This window comes from Lontra canadensis, unplaced genomic scaffold, assembly GCF_010015895.1.
Source record: "Lontra canadensis isolate GAN:19392208 unplaced genomic scaffold, GSC_riverotter_1.0 scaffold178, whole genome shotgun sequence".
In the NCBI taxonomy this organism is placed as follows: domain Eukaryota; kingdom Metazoa; phylum Chordata; class Mammalia; order Carnivora; family Mustelidae; genus Lontra; species Lontra canadensis.
The window spans coordinates 1683551-1700123 of NW_022631172.1; the positions used below are offsets into that span (position 1 = coordinate 1683551).

The 16573-nt window shown below is 39.1% G+C and overlaps 1 protein-coding gene across 1 annotated transcript; it reads right to left on the reverse strand.

Moving 5' to 3' along the window:
* Positions 1–415: 415 nt before the first annotated feature.
* On the reverse strand, positions 416–6856 carry LOC116860554 (RNA polymerase II elongation factor ELL2-like). The gene is made up of 2 exons (XM_032846610.1): positions 6765–6856; positions 416–2343 (listed from the first exon to the last, which is right to left on the reverse strand). Exons 1-2 carry the CDS (start codon positions 6770–6772, stop codon positions 453–455), a joined length of 1899 nt encoding a protein of 632 aa, XP_032702501.1. The 5' UTR covers positions 6773–6856; the 3' UTR covers positions 416–452.
* Between the last annotated feature and the right edge of the window lie 9717 nt (positions 6857–16573).

The window sequence follows — 16573 nt, forward strand, 5'->3', positions numbered from 1 at the left end:
GGATTTCATATTACTCATTACAGGTTTTTACTTTTTAAATGTATACAAGTTTTATTCAAAGATACTGGATCCTTGGTACTTTTTTTAAAAAAGGGAATGAAAACACACATTTTATGTATAAAAGGAATCAGATGAAACAGCTTTGAAGTTACAGAAAAGCAATGTAAAAGGAAGTAAAATGTAAATAAAGAAAAATAAAAATAACATAAAATTAAAATAAATATAAATCAATAAACAAAATCAAATAAATAAAATAAATAAAAAATAAAATAAACAAAAATATCAAAAATGAAAACTAAAGTCAAAAGGAACATAAAAGGGAAGAAAATTTTAAATGGTACTACAGTTTCAACAAAGTGGTTTTATCCCTTTAGAATCCTAGAGCAAGCAATTTAGGTTTTTAAATAAATAAGATTATATGTATTTATTCTGATCCTAGCTCTGTTCCATTGCTATGATTTTACATGCTGCTGGTCATAATCATTTATTAATCTTTTAATGTGAACCAGCTTGTTATAAAGATACTGGCATCTATGTTTTTCTGCATAATAATTGGGATTAATCTGCTTCATCTTCTGATATTCTAGAGAGATTTTCTTATTAATATCTTGATATTCTTTTGAGTCTGGAGAAAGGTGCTTCCTCTTTGAATCTAGGTTAATAAATACTCTAGATAAAGTCAGCATCTTGGCATACAAGCCCTGATACTCATCATATTCTACTCTAAACTCCTGCTCATACTGCTGACGCTGCTCGGAGGAAACTATTGGGACATAGTTTGCCAGAGAACCTGGGAGCCCGGATGCTGCACTAGTCTTCCCGGGAGCAGTGCACACCTCTTTAACTTCTTGTTTGGAGTCTGGCTTTGCACCTTCACCTTGTCTTTCCCGATCTGTCTCCTGTCTCCCCATCATGTCAATGTCGTACTCTTGGTCCTTTGCTTCACGTTCAGTAAACGTATATTCAGACTTCTTATCAGACATCAAAAGTTCTGTCTCCATAGGCTCTGGGTATGTCATTTGAATTGAGACAGAGGGTACTGTTTTCAAGGGAGGATGTTTAGCCCCCGGGCTCCCTGAGATGTTTGTATTTTCACTAAAGCTGGGAACACGGGGACCTAGAGTCTCAGGTCTTTCTGCGTTGCCCCAGGAATTGCTGCCGGAACGTGCAGGCTGAGGAGGCTGTGAAGAGGGAGGGTGGGTTGTGGGCAGCGGAGGACGGATGGGAGAGGCAGTCGCCTCAGAACGTCCCGAGAGCCCTAAAGCAGATTTTGCACTGGTGTTCATCACACAGCCATTCGGTGTTGACTGTATTCCGGTTGTGAGGCGAGATATTCTAACTTTTCTCCTCGACAAATTAATAGCTGCATTAGAAAGTTGTTCCCGAGATGTTCCATCTCTACCACAACCTACAGAAGATTCTGTAGAATTGGTACCCGTTGCATTCTGTAATGCATCTACTTTTCTGGAAAGCACCAACTCCAGTGACTGCCTCTCTACTTCGTTATACCCTGGCCAATCTTTCTGGAGCTCCTTAAAGACGTAATCCTTTAAGGTATATGAGAAATTCTGAGTATTTAGATTGGCTACTTGGTGCAGAATTTCCCCAAGGGAGTTCTTGTCATTTTTGGTAATGCCGTCTTTCTGCAGTCGAGTGAGTAGTTCGGGTTTCTTATAGTCCTTCAGCGCCAGCAAGTGAATCACCCTGTCCCTGTACGGCCTCAGGTGGACACTGCTAGCATTTCTTGACTTTCGAATTGTGTATGCAGGGTTAATAGGAGCTGTTCTTTTTCTCTCGGGCACTGGATCTGGGTTGACTTGAGGTGCTCTCCGAACTGGCATTCTTTTCTCTAAAGATGGTTTTCGGATAGTTTTCCATTTGTTGCTCCTTCCTTCCTCTGCCTGGATCCTTCCTACTTGTGTTGTCTGGTAGGAGTCGGTTGCTTTACACATCATATTATCCTGCATCAAGCTCAGGCAATCAAACTGGGAGGGGCTGTAGCTTGAGACAGTTTTTTGGGTATCGTCTTCATGGTTGTCTTTATTCACATCTGACAACAAAAAGTTAAAGTCGTATATATCAGTGGGTGAATTGTCTGGGGAGGTTTTGATAAGATCTTGGAATTCTTGGAAATGAAGAGAAGCTTGAGGGGACCCTGTGTTCTCGTGGTTGTTGTAAGAGTCAGTTGCCCAAATGGACGGTCCAGGAAGCTGCAAAGGCAGCACAGTGACGTTGTCCTGCCTGGGCTGTAAGCCATCTGCCTCCTTTACTGCCACCTCTCCTTCATCGTTTAACAGTTGCTCCAGTGCTCTAATGCCTTCAAAGTCTCCCATATAGTCATATCTGTGAAGATCAAAGTTCAAACGGTAATATACTTTAGAAAATGATAACTCTCCTTGGCAATAAAAATAAATGTTACTGCTATCATTTCTAAAACTGTAATTCTAAAAGATATTTCCCAACAGAACAAAGGCAAGAAGTGCTTGGTTGAGATAGAACCTGGAGAGCTAAAGCTGGTTATAATGATCTTATCACTTTCCAATGTTCTCCCATTCACATCTTAGTCCGTCTTTAGGAGGAAGTCTTACCTTACTAGAAAGTAATTAGTCTCTGAGCTCAGTGCGTAAAAGTCATCTCCTCCCAGTAAACCCAACATCAAGCCGAGGTACTTGGTGAGGGGACTAATGAGGCCGTAGAAGCTTATGGAAACTAGAGGGGAAGGCTTCCACACAGCATGATTAGAAGTAAGGCCTCCTTGCATTTACTCTCACAAGCAAGCGGGGTGTTGAGTCCTTTCTGGGACTGGAGTTTGACCCATCAACCACAACTCTCATTTTGTATTTTGTATTCATTTTGTATTGGTAGTGTGTAAAAGCCAGATGCTCTCATAAAGCCTACATTCTTGCCATGTTTTTCTGCACATGTCACATCCATCCACTCTTCTCTCATACTACAGCCACTGTCTTAATTTAGGCCAAGAAAATCTTAGCCAATATTACATACTCTTCTTAACTTGATTTCTTGCCTCCAACCTTTTCTCGTTTTAGACCATATTCCAAATTGTCAAAAATGATTCCAATCAACTGTGCTTTAAAACAATTGATGGTTACCACTACTTAAAGAATAAAGTTAATGAAAAGGTACTCAACATCACTAATTGTCAGGAAATACAAATCAAAACCACAATGACCTAGAATGTTATAAGGGTTATGATCAAAAATAGAAGAAATAAGAAGTGTTGGTAAGGGAAAGGGAATGCTTATATACTGTTTATGAGAATGTAAGTTGGTGCAGCCACTGTGGAAAACAGTATGGAGATTCCTCAATCAGTTAAAAATAGAAATACCATTTCATCCAACAATCCCACTTTGGAGTATGTACAAAAAGAGAGAGAGAGAGAGAGAGAGAGGAAGGAAGGAAGGAAGGAAGGAAGGAAGGAAGAGTAAGAAAATGAGATCTCAAAGAGTTATCTCTACTCCCATGTTCATTGCAGCACTATTTACAATAGTCAGGACATGGAAAAAAAGTGTCCACCAATGGATGAATGGATAAAGAAGACGTGATATGCTTATATTCTACCATGAAAAAGAAGGACATTCTACAGTTTGTGACAAGGATGGACCTAGAGGGCATTATGCTAAGTGAAATAAGTCAGAGAAAGAAAAATACCGTAACCATATGATATCACCTATATGTTGAACTTGAAACAGCAAAACTCACAGAAACAGACTAGAATGGTAGCTACCAATGGCTGAGGAGGAAAAAGGGGGGTATTAGTCAAAGATATAAACTTCCAGTTATAAGATGAATAAGTTCTCGGGATCTAATGTAAAGCACAATGGTTATAGTCATAGTACTGTATTTTATAGCTGAAAATTGCTAAGTGAATAGATCTTAAATGTTGTCACCACCAAAAAGAAATGGTAATTTAATGATATGATGCAGGTGTTAGCTAATGCTATGGCAGTAATTATTTTGCAATATATAAATGTATCAGATCAATATGCTGCATACCTTAAACTTACACAATATTATACATCAATTCTATTTCAATAAAGCCAGAAAAGGGAATAAAATTTTAAAGCACTTTGGTGTGACATATAAGACCCTTCTTATTCTGGCCCCAACCTACCCTAAACTTTGTGCCATGTATCTAAATGCTACATTGATCTACTAGTCTCTGAATATGACCCCAAACTTTTCCTATGGCAGCCTTTCACTTGATAGTCTTTCTACTCACTAAAGTTTCTCCCCAGATCTTTGCTTGCACTGTTCCTTCATTCAGAGTCCTTGCACAACCATTCTAAAATAGTAATACACGCACCTACCCACTCCAGTGCTCTCTTTCTATGTTATCACCAGAAATTATGTTACATAGATCTGTTTACTTAATGTAAGTCACCCTTGCCAGAATATGATCTTAATGCAGGCTTGGATTTTATCTGTCATTTGCACTGCCATATCCCCAGTGCCTAGAACAGTGCCTGGCACACACACTAAGTACTCAGTACATATTATTTGAGCAAATGAATACATCAGTGTATTGATGTTTGTGAAGAAGGAATAAGAGTACCTTTGCATTTCTCCCAGCAAAGCTATATTACTGTCACATCAAGAAGTTATATTAAATCTGTTAATATCCGAGAAATGTTCTGTTCTTTAAGATGTTTTTCATGATTCTATTAACTTTACAGTATATTTGTATTTTAAGTCACTGCTGCAGAGAGAATGCAAAATACTTCTGCAGAAAACCAATGACCTGCTGAAGTACATTCAGCACCGTAGTGTTCTAATGTACACACAAATGCTTGGTTTTATTCTTCCTGGAGACCTTGAGTAGACACAGGAAGAAATCATCTATCTTTCAGTATGTTTAAGTCTGCAACCTCCGGGAGAATAAAATATTTCTAGGGTAGTCCTGTGCCCAGTGGAAATAACAACAACAAAATATTCATTAACACAAGACTGGGAAGTGGGACACATTATGACAACAAGTACAAAATGGTATTGATAGACATGAAAGAAGACTTGAGAACATGAAGAATTCACGATTTCTGAAAAGAAAACTCCATACTGTTAAGAATGCCAAGCGTTTTTTCAATTACCAAATGCATTTAGTACAATTACAATAACAACGTGAGCAGAATTTTTTCTCTTTAAATCTGTCAAAACTATTCTAAAATTCAACTGCAAGAAGGAGAGCAAGAACAGAGGGTTAACCCTACCTGATATTATCACATAAAGATAGAATAAAGGGAGTCAGGAACTAGCATAAGAAGAGATTGAAAGTCAATGAAAATGAAAAGATAACTGAGACACAGAGCCCAGGAATTAAACAGATGATTTTTTTAAAAGATTTTATTTATTTGAAAGAGAAAGAGATAGTGACAGAGAACAGGAGCGAGTGGGGAGGAGAGGGAAAAGCAGGCTCCCTGTTGAGCAGGGAGCCTAGACACAGAGCTTGCAAGGACCATGGGATCGTGATATACCATATTATAGAATGAATTTCAAGTACATGGAAGAATTAAAATATGAAGCCCTAAGACAACAAAAGGCTTGAAACTTGAGAGTAATGGCAACAATCACATAGAAAAATATAAGCATAATGTATTGCACACAAAATAATTATCATATAAAGAACACTCAAATTTTATCTCATCAAACCCCCAAATTGGTATCAAAATAACCAAGGCTTGAAGAATAATACTTGATTTCTCTGTTTCGGGGCACACAGGATAATATCACAATCATGACCTAATGAGCACTGCTGCAAAGATATTTGTTTGCATGGGCTTTAAGAAAAAGTTATTTCATCAAACTATTGAACGCTATCCTAACTTTCTGATTAATACAGTGTTAATATCATGATAATAATAATAATAAATTATATTCCAACAAAATTGAGTATCTCTTCTAAATTGTCTAGCTTGCCATGTTGTACCATGAATAGGTGTTTATTTCAAAGGCACTATGTGACTGGATGGAAATAACAAATAAAATGACTACACAACTCATATATTTTGAAAGGTCATTGGACAATTGCTGTCTCATTTTGGCAAGCCACTCATAAATCTACCTGGCTCTCTAGCAAATGCTGATGCACTTACAATGACAAAACATGATTAATCCATCTCAAAGTAATATACAGTTGACCCTTGAACACAGGGGTTAGGACTGCCAACCCCCTACACAGTGAAAAATCCACATATAACTTCTTACTTCCTGAAAACTTAACTATGAAGAGCCTACGGTTGACCAGACGTCTTACCAATAACATACCAGTTGATGCAAATATTTGTATATGTATTATATACTGTATTCTTACAGTAAAGTAAGCTATCAAAAAGAACACTTATTAAGCAAATCACAAGGAAGAAAAGGTATATTTACAGTCCTACACTGTATTGATCAAAACCAAATCCAAGTATAAGTGGATCCACACAGTTCAAAGCTGTGTTAAGGGTCAACTGTACTTACTTCTTATTACACATTGGTAAGACTTCAAAACCTGCCTTTGACCACTGAGGTCACTCCACTCAAACTACTGAGCCCATCAACCCACACACTCTGGGCTACCCTGTATGAGAGAGCAGAAGGCACAGGGAACCACTAGGCCTGTATCTCGCTGAGACCCACTCTCTAGCCTGCTTGCCGGCTTTGTCATAAAACATAGTAACCAGTTAAATCCAATTTGAGTCACTCTTGCCAGTTATCAAACCTCTTGAGATCTGGCCTAATTTAGAACGGATTCTACCACTTCTCACCTATCCATTGTTTTGGGTCATCATCCAAACCACAAGCTCCAAGGGAGCTCTACTCTCTTCTCTGTGTGCCCGCACACTGCTCAGAATTTCCTTTGCTCCACCACATCCCTACCTACTAGAACTCTGACATCACAGTTAGCAGTGTTCTTGAACATTGACCATCTCTAAATTTAAAGCGAAATTCAACTTTCCCCAAGAAAGCTACTTTATCTAGAGCTCTCTCAAAGGAAACCCACTTGTTTTCTCTGACTCTATATACCTCAGGGTTGATACATACATATATGCCAGGTGCACATATGTTCACATGTGTGCTAACGTTAATGGCTTTGACAGGCAACATTCCCCCTAAAACTTGAAAGCACAGACTTGATGTATTATGTTCATGGTTTTGGTCCATGCTTCAGTGTATCTATATGCTCTGATTAGAGATGAATCTTATTCTTCAGGTGACTATAATGCTTCTTGATTTTTTGATTCAGCATTTTATAGACTTATGGAATCATCTCTTCCATATTCTCAAATTTCTCCTCTCAGAATTGTCACAGTAATCTGCAGTAGTGCTGTGATATGTTTTCTGAGGCTATAACAAAACAGAATATACGTCCACACAAATAATTGGAAATGCTTTCATTAAACCAGCATGTAGACTATGATTAATTTAATACTTCCCTTGTGTAGAAACCTTTTTAAGGGAACATTCTGTTCCTACCTTCCTAATTCCCTGAAATCCCCTTGTTACATAATGCTAAGGTCCTTGTTTCTACTAAAGTCATGTTGATTTTTTTTTCCTGTCTGGCTTAGTAGAGAGTGAAAAAAGCTCAATATCAAGATCCCCCTTGGGGGGGTGGCTCAGTCAGTTAAGTGTTTGCCTTCAGCTCAGGTCATGATCCCAGGGCCCTGGAATAGAGAGCCCCAAGTCAGGCTCAGCAGGGAGCCTGCTTCTCCCTCTCCCTTGTGCTCTCTCTCACTCTCTCTCAAATAAATAAATAGATAAAATCTTAAAAAAAGATCCCCCTGGAACCTGAGATTGTAGCCACACTCTTATATTTTGATTGATCTCCTCAACAATGGTAGTCATTTAACTTTTGATTTCCTTCCAAGTAGTTTTTTTTCTTTCCATTCAGAACAGATTATAAATATACATTTTTCAAATATTATAAATATACTTTTTTCAAAGAACTGATAATAGTTCTAAAAAATCCTTGCTAAGTGAAATGCCATTAGGATTGAGCTTTTCACAGTCACATAATAATCCTAGTGAGGCCTGCCTAGCCCATATTCAAATGGAATTTTGAGCAACTATAGGCACCCACTGTGTGCCAGTAAAGCCCAGCATGCATAGGGCCCATTGGGTACTTGCTGGATCAATGTAGTAACTCTGTGTTCTATCTTTTTTTTCCAAGTTTTTATTTAAATTCCAGTTAGTTAACATAGAGTTTAATATTAGTTTCAAGTATAGAATTTAGTGATTCATCACTCACATACAACACCCATCACTCATCACAAGTCCTCTCCCAACATCCATCACCCATTTAACCCATCCCCATACGACCTCTCCACCAGTAACCCTCAGTTTGTTCTCTATAGTTAAGAGTCTGTTTTAGGGTTTGCACCTCATTTTCTGTTATCCCCTACATTCATCTGTTTTGTTTCTTAAACTCCGCATATGATGGAATCAGATGGTATTTGTTTTTCCCTGATTTATTTCACTTAACATAATACTCTCTAGCTTTATCCATGTCATTGTAAAATGGCAAGATTTTGTTCCTTTTTATGGCTGAGTCATATTCCATTGTATTTCTATACCACTTCCTGTTTATCCACTCACCAGTCAACGGACATTTGGGCTCTTTCCATTATTTGGCTATTGTTGACAATGCTGCTACAAACATCAGGGTGCACGGATCATTTCAAATCACTACTTTTGTATCATTTGGGTACAAAATACCTAGTAGCAATTGCTGGATCATAGGTAGTTCTATTTTTAACTTTTTGAGGAACTTCCAAACTATTTTCCAAAGTGCCTGCAAGAGCTTGCATTCCCACCAACAGAGCAAGAGAGTTCTCTCTTCTTTGTATCCTTGCCAACACCTGTTGTTTATTGTGTTGTTAATTTTAGCCTTTCTGTCAGGTGTGAGGTGGTCTCTCATCATGGTTTCGATTTGTATTTCCCTGATGATGAGTGATGTTGAGCATCTTTTCATGGGTCTGTAGGCCATCTGAATGTTTTCTTTGGAGAAAAAAAATGTCTATTCGTGTCTTCTACCCATTTCTTACCTGGATTATTTGTTTTTTGGGTATTGAGTTTGATAGTTCTTTATAGATTTTGGATACTAAACCTTTACCACGTATATCTTTGCAAATATCTTCTTCCATTCCATAGATTGTCTTTCAGTTTTTGTTGATTGTTTCCTTCACTGCGCAAAAGCTTTTTATCTTGATCAAGTCCCAACAGTCCATTTTTGCTTCTGTTTCCCTTGTCTCTGGCCGATGTGTCTAGCAAAAAGTTGCCGCGGCTGAGGTCTCAGAGGTTGCTGCCTGTGTTCTCCTCTAGGATTTTGATGGTTTCCTCTCCCACATTTACATCTTTCATCCATTTTGAATTTTTTTGTGTGTGTATGGTGTAAGAAGGTGGCCCACTTTCATTCTTTGGCATGCTGCTGTCCAGTTTTCCCAGCACCATTTGTTGAAGAGACGGTCTTGTTTCCATTGGACATTCTTTGCTGCTTTGTCCAGGATTAGTGGACCAGAGAGTTGAGAGTCCATTTCTGGGTTTTCGATGCTGTTCTGTTGATTTATGTGCCTGCTTTTGTGCCAGTACCACACTGTCTTGATGATGACAGCTTTGTGATAGAGCTTGAGGTCCAGAATTGGGATGCCTCTGGCTTTGCTTTTCTTTTTCAAGATTGCTTTGGCTATTCGAGGTCTTCTGTGGTTCCATACAAGTTTTAGGATTGTTTGTTCTAGCTCTCTGAAAACACGGGTGGGATGTTGACAGGGATTGCATTAAATGTGTAGATTGTTTTGGGTGGTATAGACATTTTAACAACATTTGTTCTTCTAATCCAGGAGCATGGAATAGCTTTCCATTCCTCTGTGTCATCCTTGATTTCTTTGACACGTGTTTTTCAGAGTAGAGATCTTTTACCTCTTTGGTTAGGTTCATTATTCCTAGGTATGTTACGGTTTGGGGTGCAATTGTAAATGAGCTTGATTCCTTGATTTCTCTTTCTGCTGCTTCATTACTGGTGTATAGAAATGCAACCGATTCCTGTAAGTTGATTTTCTATCTTGTGACTTGATTGAATTCATGTATCAGTTCTAGCAAATGTTTTTGGTGGAGTCTTTTGGGTTTTCTATATAGAGTGTCATGTCACCTGCAAATAGTGAATGTTTGACTTCTTGCTTGCCGATTTGGATGCCTTTTATTTGTTTTTATTGTCTGATTGCTGAGGCTAGGACTTCCAGTACCATGTTGAAAAACATTGCTCATCCCTGTCTTGAATGTCATTATGAAGAGAGATCATATAATATCCAGTGCTTCGTGCTTCAGTGTGTCTGGTGTGTGCTGTGTGAGCTCTGCTGCTGTGTTTTGGCTGTTCTGTCCCTCAGGTCAGTCTTCGCAGAGTCTCTCCTTGCCTGCAGTGGGGAGTATTTAGACCTTGGCCAGAGCGTGGTGAGTTTTAAGTAGGTGTGATCTGGTGTTGCTAAGAGACCTCATGTTACTTCCACTAAAGGTGAAGTTTGCAGAACACTGTGGTCCACAGACATGGTGCTTGTGGGTGTTTGTGCTGGTTTTCTGGGGGAGGGGTCCAGTGCGCTGCTCTTTAGGTACACTTGCTGAGAAAAATAGTCCCAGCAGAGTATAGAGGGCAGGACTTGGAGTAAGCAGGCTAGGCAACCAGTGTTGTCGCCATGCTTTTTATAGAAGTTGGTTCATGCTGAAGGGAGGGAAAGGGAAATGGCACCAGCCCACTACATTATCCCTGGACAGGGGGTAGTCTGTGATGACTGCTCTCAGGGAAGCACTTTCAGAGGAGCGAATAATTTTCCCTCGTGCATCACAGGCATTTTTCAGATCCCTGATTTCACACTGTCTGTCTCTGGGTCACTTTCCTGCCTGGAGCAGCATAGCACATTGTGGGCTCTACCCTAGCCAGGCCCGCTGACTCTGAGCATTCCAACCTCCAGAGACCGGGTATGGCAGGGACCTATGCTGGTCCTCTGGGAAAGGGTCTCACTGTGCTGGGACTGAGGCTGGTTTGACCTGGAAGGGCAGTCGCGCCAGAGCACAGGGGCATGGGATCTGGAGTGAGCCAGCTAAATAGCCAGTTTCCCAGTTAGCTGCACTGAGAAGGTGTCTCTGCATCTTTGCTGAGGGGCAGGTGAGGGAAATGGCACCTGCTGGCTCTTTTGTCCCCTGAGAGGCAATGCCATCTCTCACAGATGTGCTCTAAAAAGTACAAACAGTCTCTCCCTTTGCCTCTTAGGTGACCTTCATATGGTACCATCTGCCCCTGGATTGTTTCCATATCTCATCTCCAGAACAGAGTTGTGTCCTCTAGTCTCTATCACAGAGAAGCCTCGGGACTCTAAAACTCCAGTCTCGGAGCCCCACTGGTCGCAAAAACTCACAAAATTCAGCCCCTCTTGTTCTTACAGCCAATGGCTTTGGGGACGTGTTCTCCTTGTGTGGACCCCTGTGTGCTCCACTCTCTCTCCCACCTTTCTCTGCAGCCAGGGTTTGCTCCCCTCAGCAGCAACTGCAATCTGTTTCTCCCCCAAAACATGCCTCCTACCTTCCTTGAAGTGGCTTCTTCTCTCCCTCTGGTCGTGCAGTTTTTTCTATCAGTATCAGTCCCCAGGTCAATTTCTTGAGTATTCAGAATATTATGATAGTTATCTAGCTGTGTTAGAGGGATGAGGCAAGCAAAGGGTCCTCCTACTACACCAACACCTTAGCTCTGCCACTCCTGTGTTCTATCATTTTTAGCAGCCAAAACTGTACATTCAGAAAGGACAATATTCTAAACTGTGAGTCAGTTTGGTTAGCATAACCTTTGCCACGGTTTAATCTGTTTTGGACTTCTGGCTCACAATCACTTTAATATATTCTCTTAAAGTCCATCTTATGAGCTTTTGTGAATTAAAAAAATAACTTTAAATAAATATTTTGATGTTCTCTTTTATTATTGATGCTTTCAATTTGAGGTTACATCTTTATCTATTAAAAAGAAACAAATCCATTTGGATAATTCTAGGATGTTACCATATTTTTTTAAGCTTTATTTATTTATTTATTTGAGAGAGAGAGATTGAAAGAGAGAGAGCGCATGAGAAGGGAGAGGGTCAGAATTAGAAGCAGACTCCCTGCTGATCAGGGAGCCCAATGTGGGACTCGATCTAGGGACTCCAGGATCATGACCTAAGCCGAAGGCAATTGCTTAACCAACTGAGCCACTCAGGCGCCCCATATTTTTAAATTAACGTTAAACTGATGTTTTTGTCCATTAAACTGAACCCTCATGTTTGTGGTGTTTTAAATGCAGTTAGCTGAGCTCAACGTATTATACAGAATGCTGTATGAGCAACTTCAAAGGAAAAGGATGTCTCTGTATAACCTTACCATAAGCTGGACCAATAAACCTGACCAGGATTATCAAAAAAAGAAAGATTATACAGTATCATTCTTTAGATCCTAATTTTGATTAATTCTGTAGGTGTATATTATTCACAAGTTTCCTTCCTCTTTCCTTACAATCACAGAGACAGAGCTTGAAAGGACTTCAGTTCATTTTACACAACCTTTCTTTTGACAGCAAAAGAAATTGAGGCCCGGAAAGAGAGATTCCCTAGATTACAGTATTTGCCAGATCTCAAGTCTTTCTACTGTTTGCCCAGTGTTCTTTCCACTATACCAATATCCACATTTAAGGTATGGATGAAATCAGATAACGCCAGTAGGTAAAGAAAGGGGCAGTCATAGAAGTAGGATAAGAAAGTCAAGGTTGTAAATGGTTTAGAGTATTCAGCATGGAAAGAAGTCTATGCAGCTGATCATCCCAACTGCTCACCCTAAACTCTCTATGATACAGAGGATGCTGTTTGCGCAGACCTATGAGTAATGAATTGTAGTAGTACTGACTTTGCTATACATGACGACATCATAAAAAGCATCACAAAACACTGGATCAACCAAACATTTATGTTATATCCAGTTCTGCCAGGATCAGAAGGGCATGACCATCACTGGAGATGAACTGGATTCACAGAAAATGTGACCCCAATATGTTTCTAAACAATGTAAATAAGTTTCTTCAACCTCAGTTCTTAATTTTGATGAAATTCTCTTCTGGGAGATCTCAAACATAATTCCACCACCAGCAATTTCCAGAAACAAATTACACAGAAATTAGTTAGGAAACACTGGGAAGATTAAGGACAGAACAGTGACAAAAATTAATCAATTGTGACTTTGTTAATTTGTGACTGGATAAATCAAATGACAGTTGTTAGAAACCTCAGGTTTCAAATTGAACTACATGTCCTGAGAGAAATTAAAGATGACATCCGTGGAAAAGTTCATTGAGGTTAGCTGAGTTTCATATAAAATAATCAATTCAATATTTTATATATAAAATGGAATAGGAATATATTGATATGTGCATGTAATTATTGACTTCTATTATTATCCCCACTTCATTTCCAGAGTTACTATTTGTATTATGGGATGAAAACACAATATCACAGAATAATCCCAGCTATTTAATTAAGGCAGACTTGGCTTTAAATTTTGACCTCAGTCCGTATTAATTAACTTCCCTGAACTAAAAACTCTTCATCTATAAAATAAAGACAGTAACATTACCTCTAAGAAGGCATTTTTACATTGAATTTTTCAACAAATGTAACTGAACCATGATTGCAATCTAGATAACATCATTCTGACATCATCTCAGTCACTAAAATAAAAAAGATATTAGAAAGGTCAGATATATAAAATACAGACTAAATATTTTTAGTACTTTGGCATAAAATCAGTGTTTTATTAGCTTATGAAAATAACCTCTACATTTAAGTTGTCTCTGGACAATGATTTATTCATAGAAATTATTCCCAAAGTGTGGTCTACAGTCTTTTAGGGGTCCCTAAGACCTTTTCAGGGGATCTGTGAGGTGAAAACTATGTTCTGAATAATTATGTCATTATTCCCCTTTCACTGTGTGGATATTGGCACTGGTGGTGTGAAGGCAGAGGCGGATCAATACTGGTGCCTGAGTGTGAGTTAAGGCAGTGGTTCCAAAGAAAAGTCAGTTTCAGGTAAGACTATCCTTAAAGAAGCAAGGAAAATTACTAATTTCATTAAATCTTGACCATGAGTTCACAACTTTTTAATACTCCGTGTAACACATGAGGAGTACACATAAAACACTTCTGCATATGAAAGTAGGATGGTTGTCTTAAGGAAAAGCATTTGTGTGATTGTTTTCGTTGCAAGGAGAATTAGCCATTTCTTTTCATGGCATGGCACACCATTTTAACGTGAATATAACAACTGACAAACTATGCCTTTGTCAGATGCAGGTAGTTAGTGTGAGGGCCTATTTAGCCAGAGGGATTCCATCTTGGGTTAAACAGTGATTTTGTTGTTGATGCAGTAAAACTTAAACTGTCCCTACCCCCCTTCCCCCAGGGCACTTACTTAAAAACAAGTCCCAGAAACCAGTCCCAGGTAACAAAGCCCAAATATAAGGGTGGGTCAGGCCAGGTGGAGACATCCGATCAGTGGTGGGGGGGCACATACTGTCTCCCTAGTTACCAAGGAGTATGGGCCCCACCCTTTGGGAGCCTTTTGGGCGCCAATTCTGACCAAGGTGATAGGCTAGTTCAAATATCTCCTAGGGTAAATTGTAATTTAATTGGTCACTTATGTGTGACCTAGCATGACTTTGCAGCTTTCTCTGTGTGTTACAATTTCATTAGCCACCTGTGCGTGGCCAGGCCCAACCACATGGCCTTTGCCCTTAAAAGCTAGTCTGTGAAGCAGAGAGAGGTCATGCTCTCTGTAAGAGGTGCGGCCCCACCTGGTCGGTTTGATTCTTGATGCTTGGCGCGAAATAAAGCTTTGCTTGACCTTCACTTTCTATCAGTCTGGCTCCTTTAATCATGGACCCATTATTGGGGGACCTTTCAGTTAGCAAACGGTTTCTTAGAAATGAACGAAACAACCCTATCACGTCAAGAAAAACAACTGCCAATGATAAAATTTCAAGGTCCTTAGTGGAAATTAAAATTTGGAAAAACCTGTATCCACCACAGTAAGTATAAAAGCTTCCTAATGCTTAAACTCTCTTTTGATGAGATTGGTGATATTAAGAAATATAATTATGCAGATATAATCCAAGTCTCTGCCCAATGGAAATGAAAACACAGATCCACAGATGTTAATAGGAGCTTTATCCATAATCAACCCAAAGTAAAAACAACTCAAACGCCCATCAACTGGTAAATAAATAAACCACGGTACACCAGTTATCGTGATGAGCACTGAGTAACATATAGAATTGTTGAATCACTATATTGTACACCTGAAACTAATAAAACACTGTGTTAATTATTTTGGAATTTAAAAAACAAATAAACCTTTTAAAAATAAAATAAATCATGGTACATCAATGTATCATATATATGCAATAGCATATTCAGCAATAAAAAGCAACTTGTGATGGGCAGAAAAAATGACCTTCTAAAGACGTCCATGTCCTGATCTCAGGAAACAAAGAATATGTTACCTTACATCATAAAAGGAACTTGTACTTGTGAATAAGGTTAAGAACCTTGAGATAGGGAAATTATCCAAGATTATCCAGGCAGGCCAATCTAATCTCATGGGTCTTTAAAAGCAGAAAACATTTCCTGGTAGTAGTCGGAGAGAACTGTGAAGATATAAGAAGGGTCAGAGAGATAGGATGTTGCTGGCTTTGAAGATGAACAGGGGAAATTCGACCATTCCCTTACACCATACACAAAGATAAACTCAAAATGGATGAAAGACCTCACTGTGAGACAGGAATCCATCAAAATCCTAGAGGAGAATATAGGCAGTTAACCTCTTTGACATCATCCACAGCGATTTCTTTCAAGAAACGTCTCCAAAGGCAAGGGAAACAGAAGCAAAAATGAACTTTTGGGACTTCATCAAGATAAAAAGCTTCTGCATAGCAAAGGAAACAGTCAACAAAACAAAGAGGCAACCCACCAGAATGGGAGAAGCTATTTGCAAATGCATTACAGACAAAGGGCTGATATCCAAGAGCTATGAAGAACAACTCAAACTCAACACCCAAGAAACAAATAATCAATTGAAAAAATGGGCAGAAGATATGAACAGACACTTCTCCAAAGAAGATACAGGAATAGCTTACAGACCCATGAAAAAAATGTTGATGATCATTAGTCATCAGGGAGATTCAAATCAAAACCTCATTGAGATACCACCTTACCCCAGTTAGAATGGCAAAAACTGACAAGGCAAGAAATAACAAGTGTTGGAGAGGATGTGGAGAAGGGGGAACCCTCTTACACTGTTGGTGGGAATGCAAGTTGGTGTAGCCACTTTGGAAAACAGTGTGGAGATTCCTCAAAAAAACTAAAAATAGAGCTACCCTATGACCCAGCAATTGGACTGCTGGATATTAACCCCAAAGATACAGATGTAGTGAAAAGAAGGGCCATCTGTACCCCAATGTTCATAGCAGCAATATCCACAATAGCCAAACTGTGTTAAGAACAGAGATGCCCTTCAACAG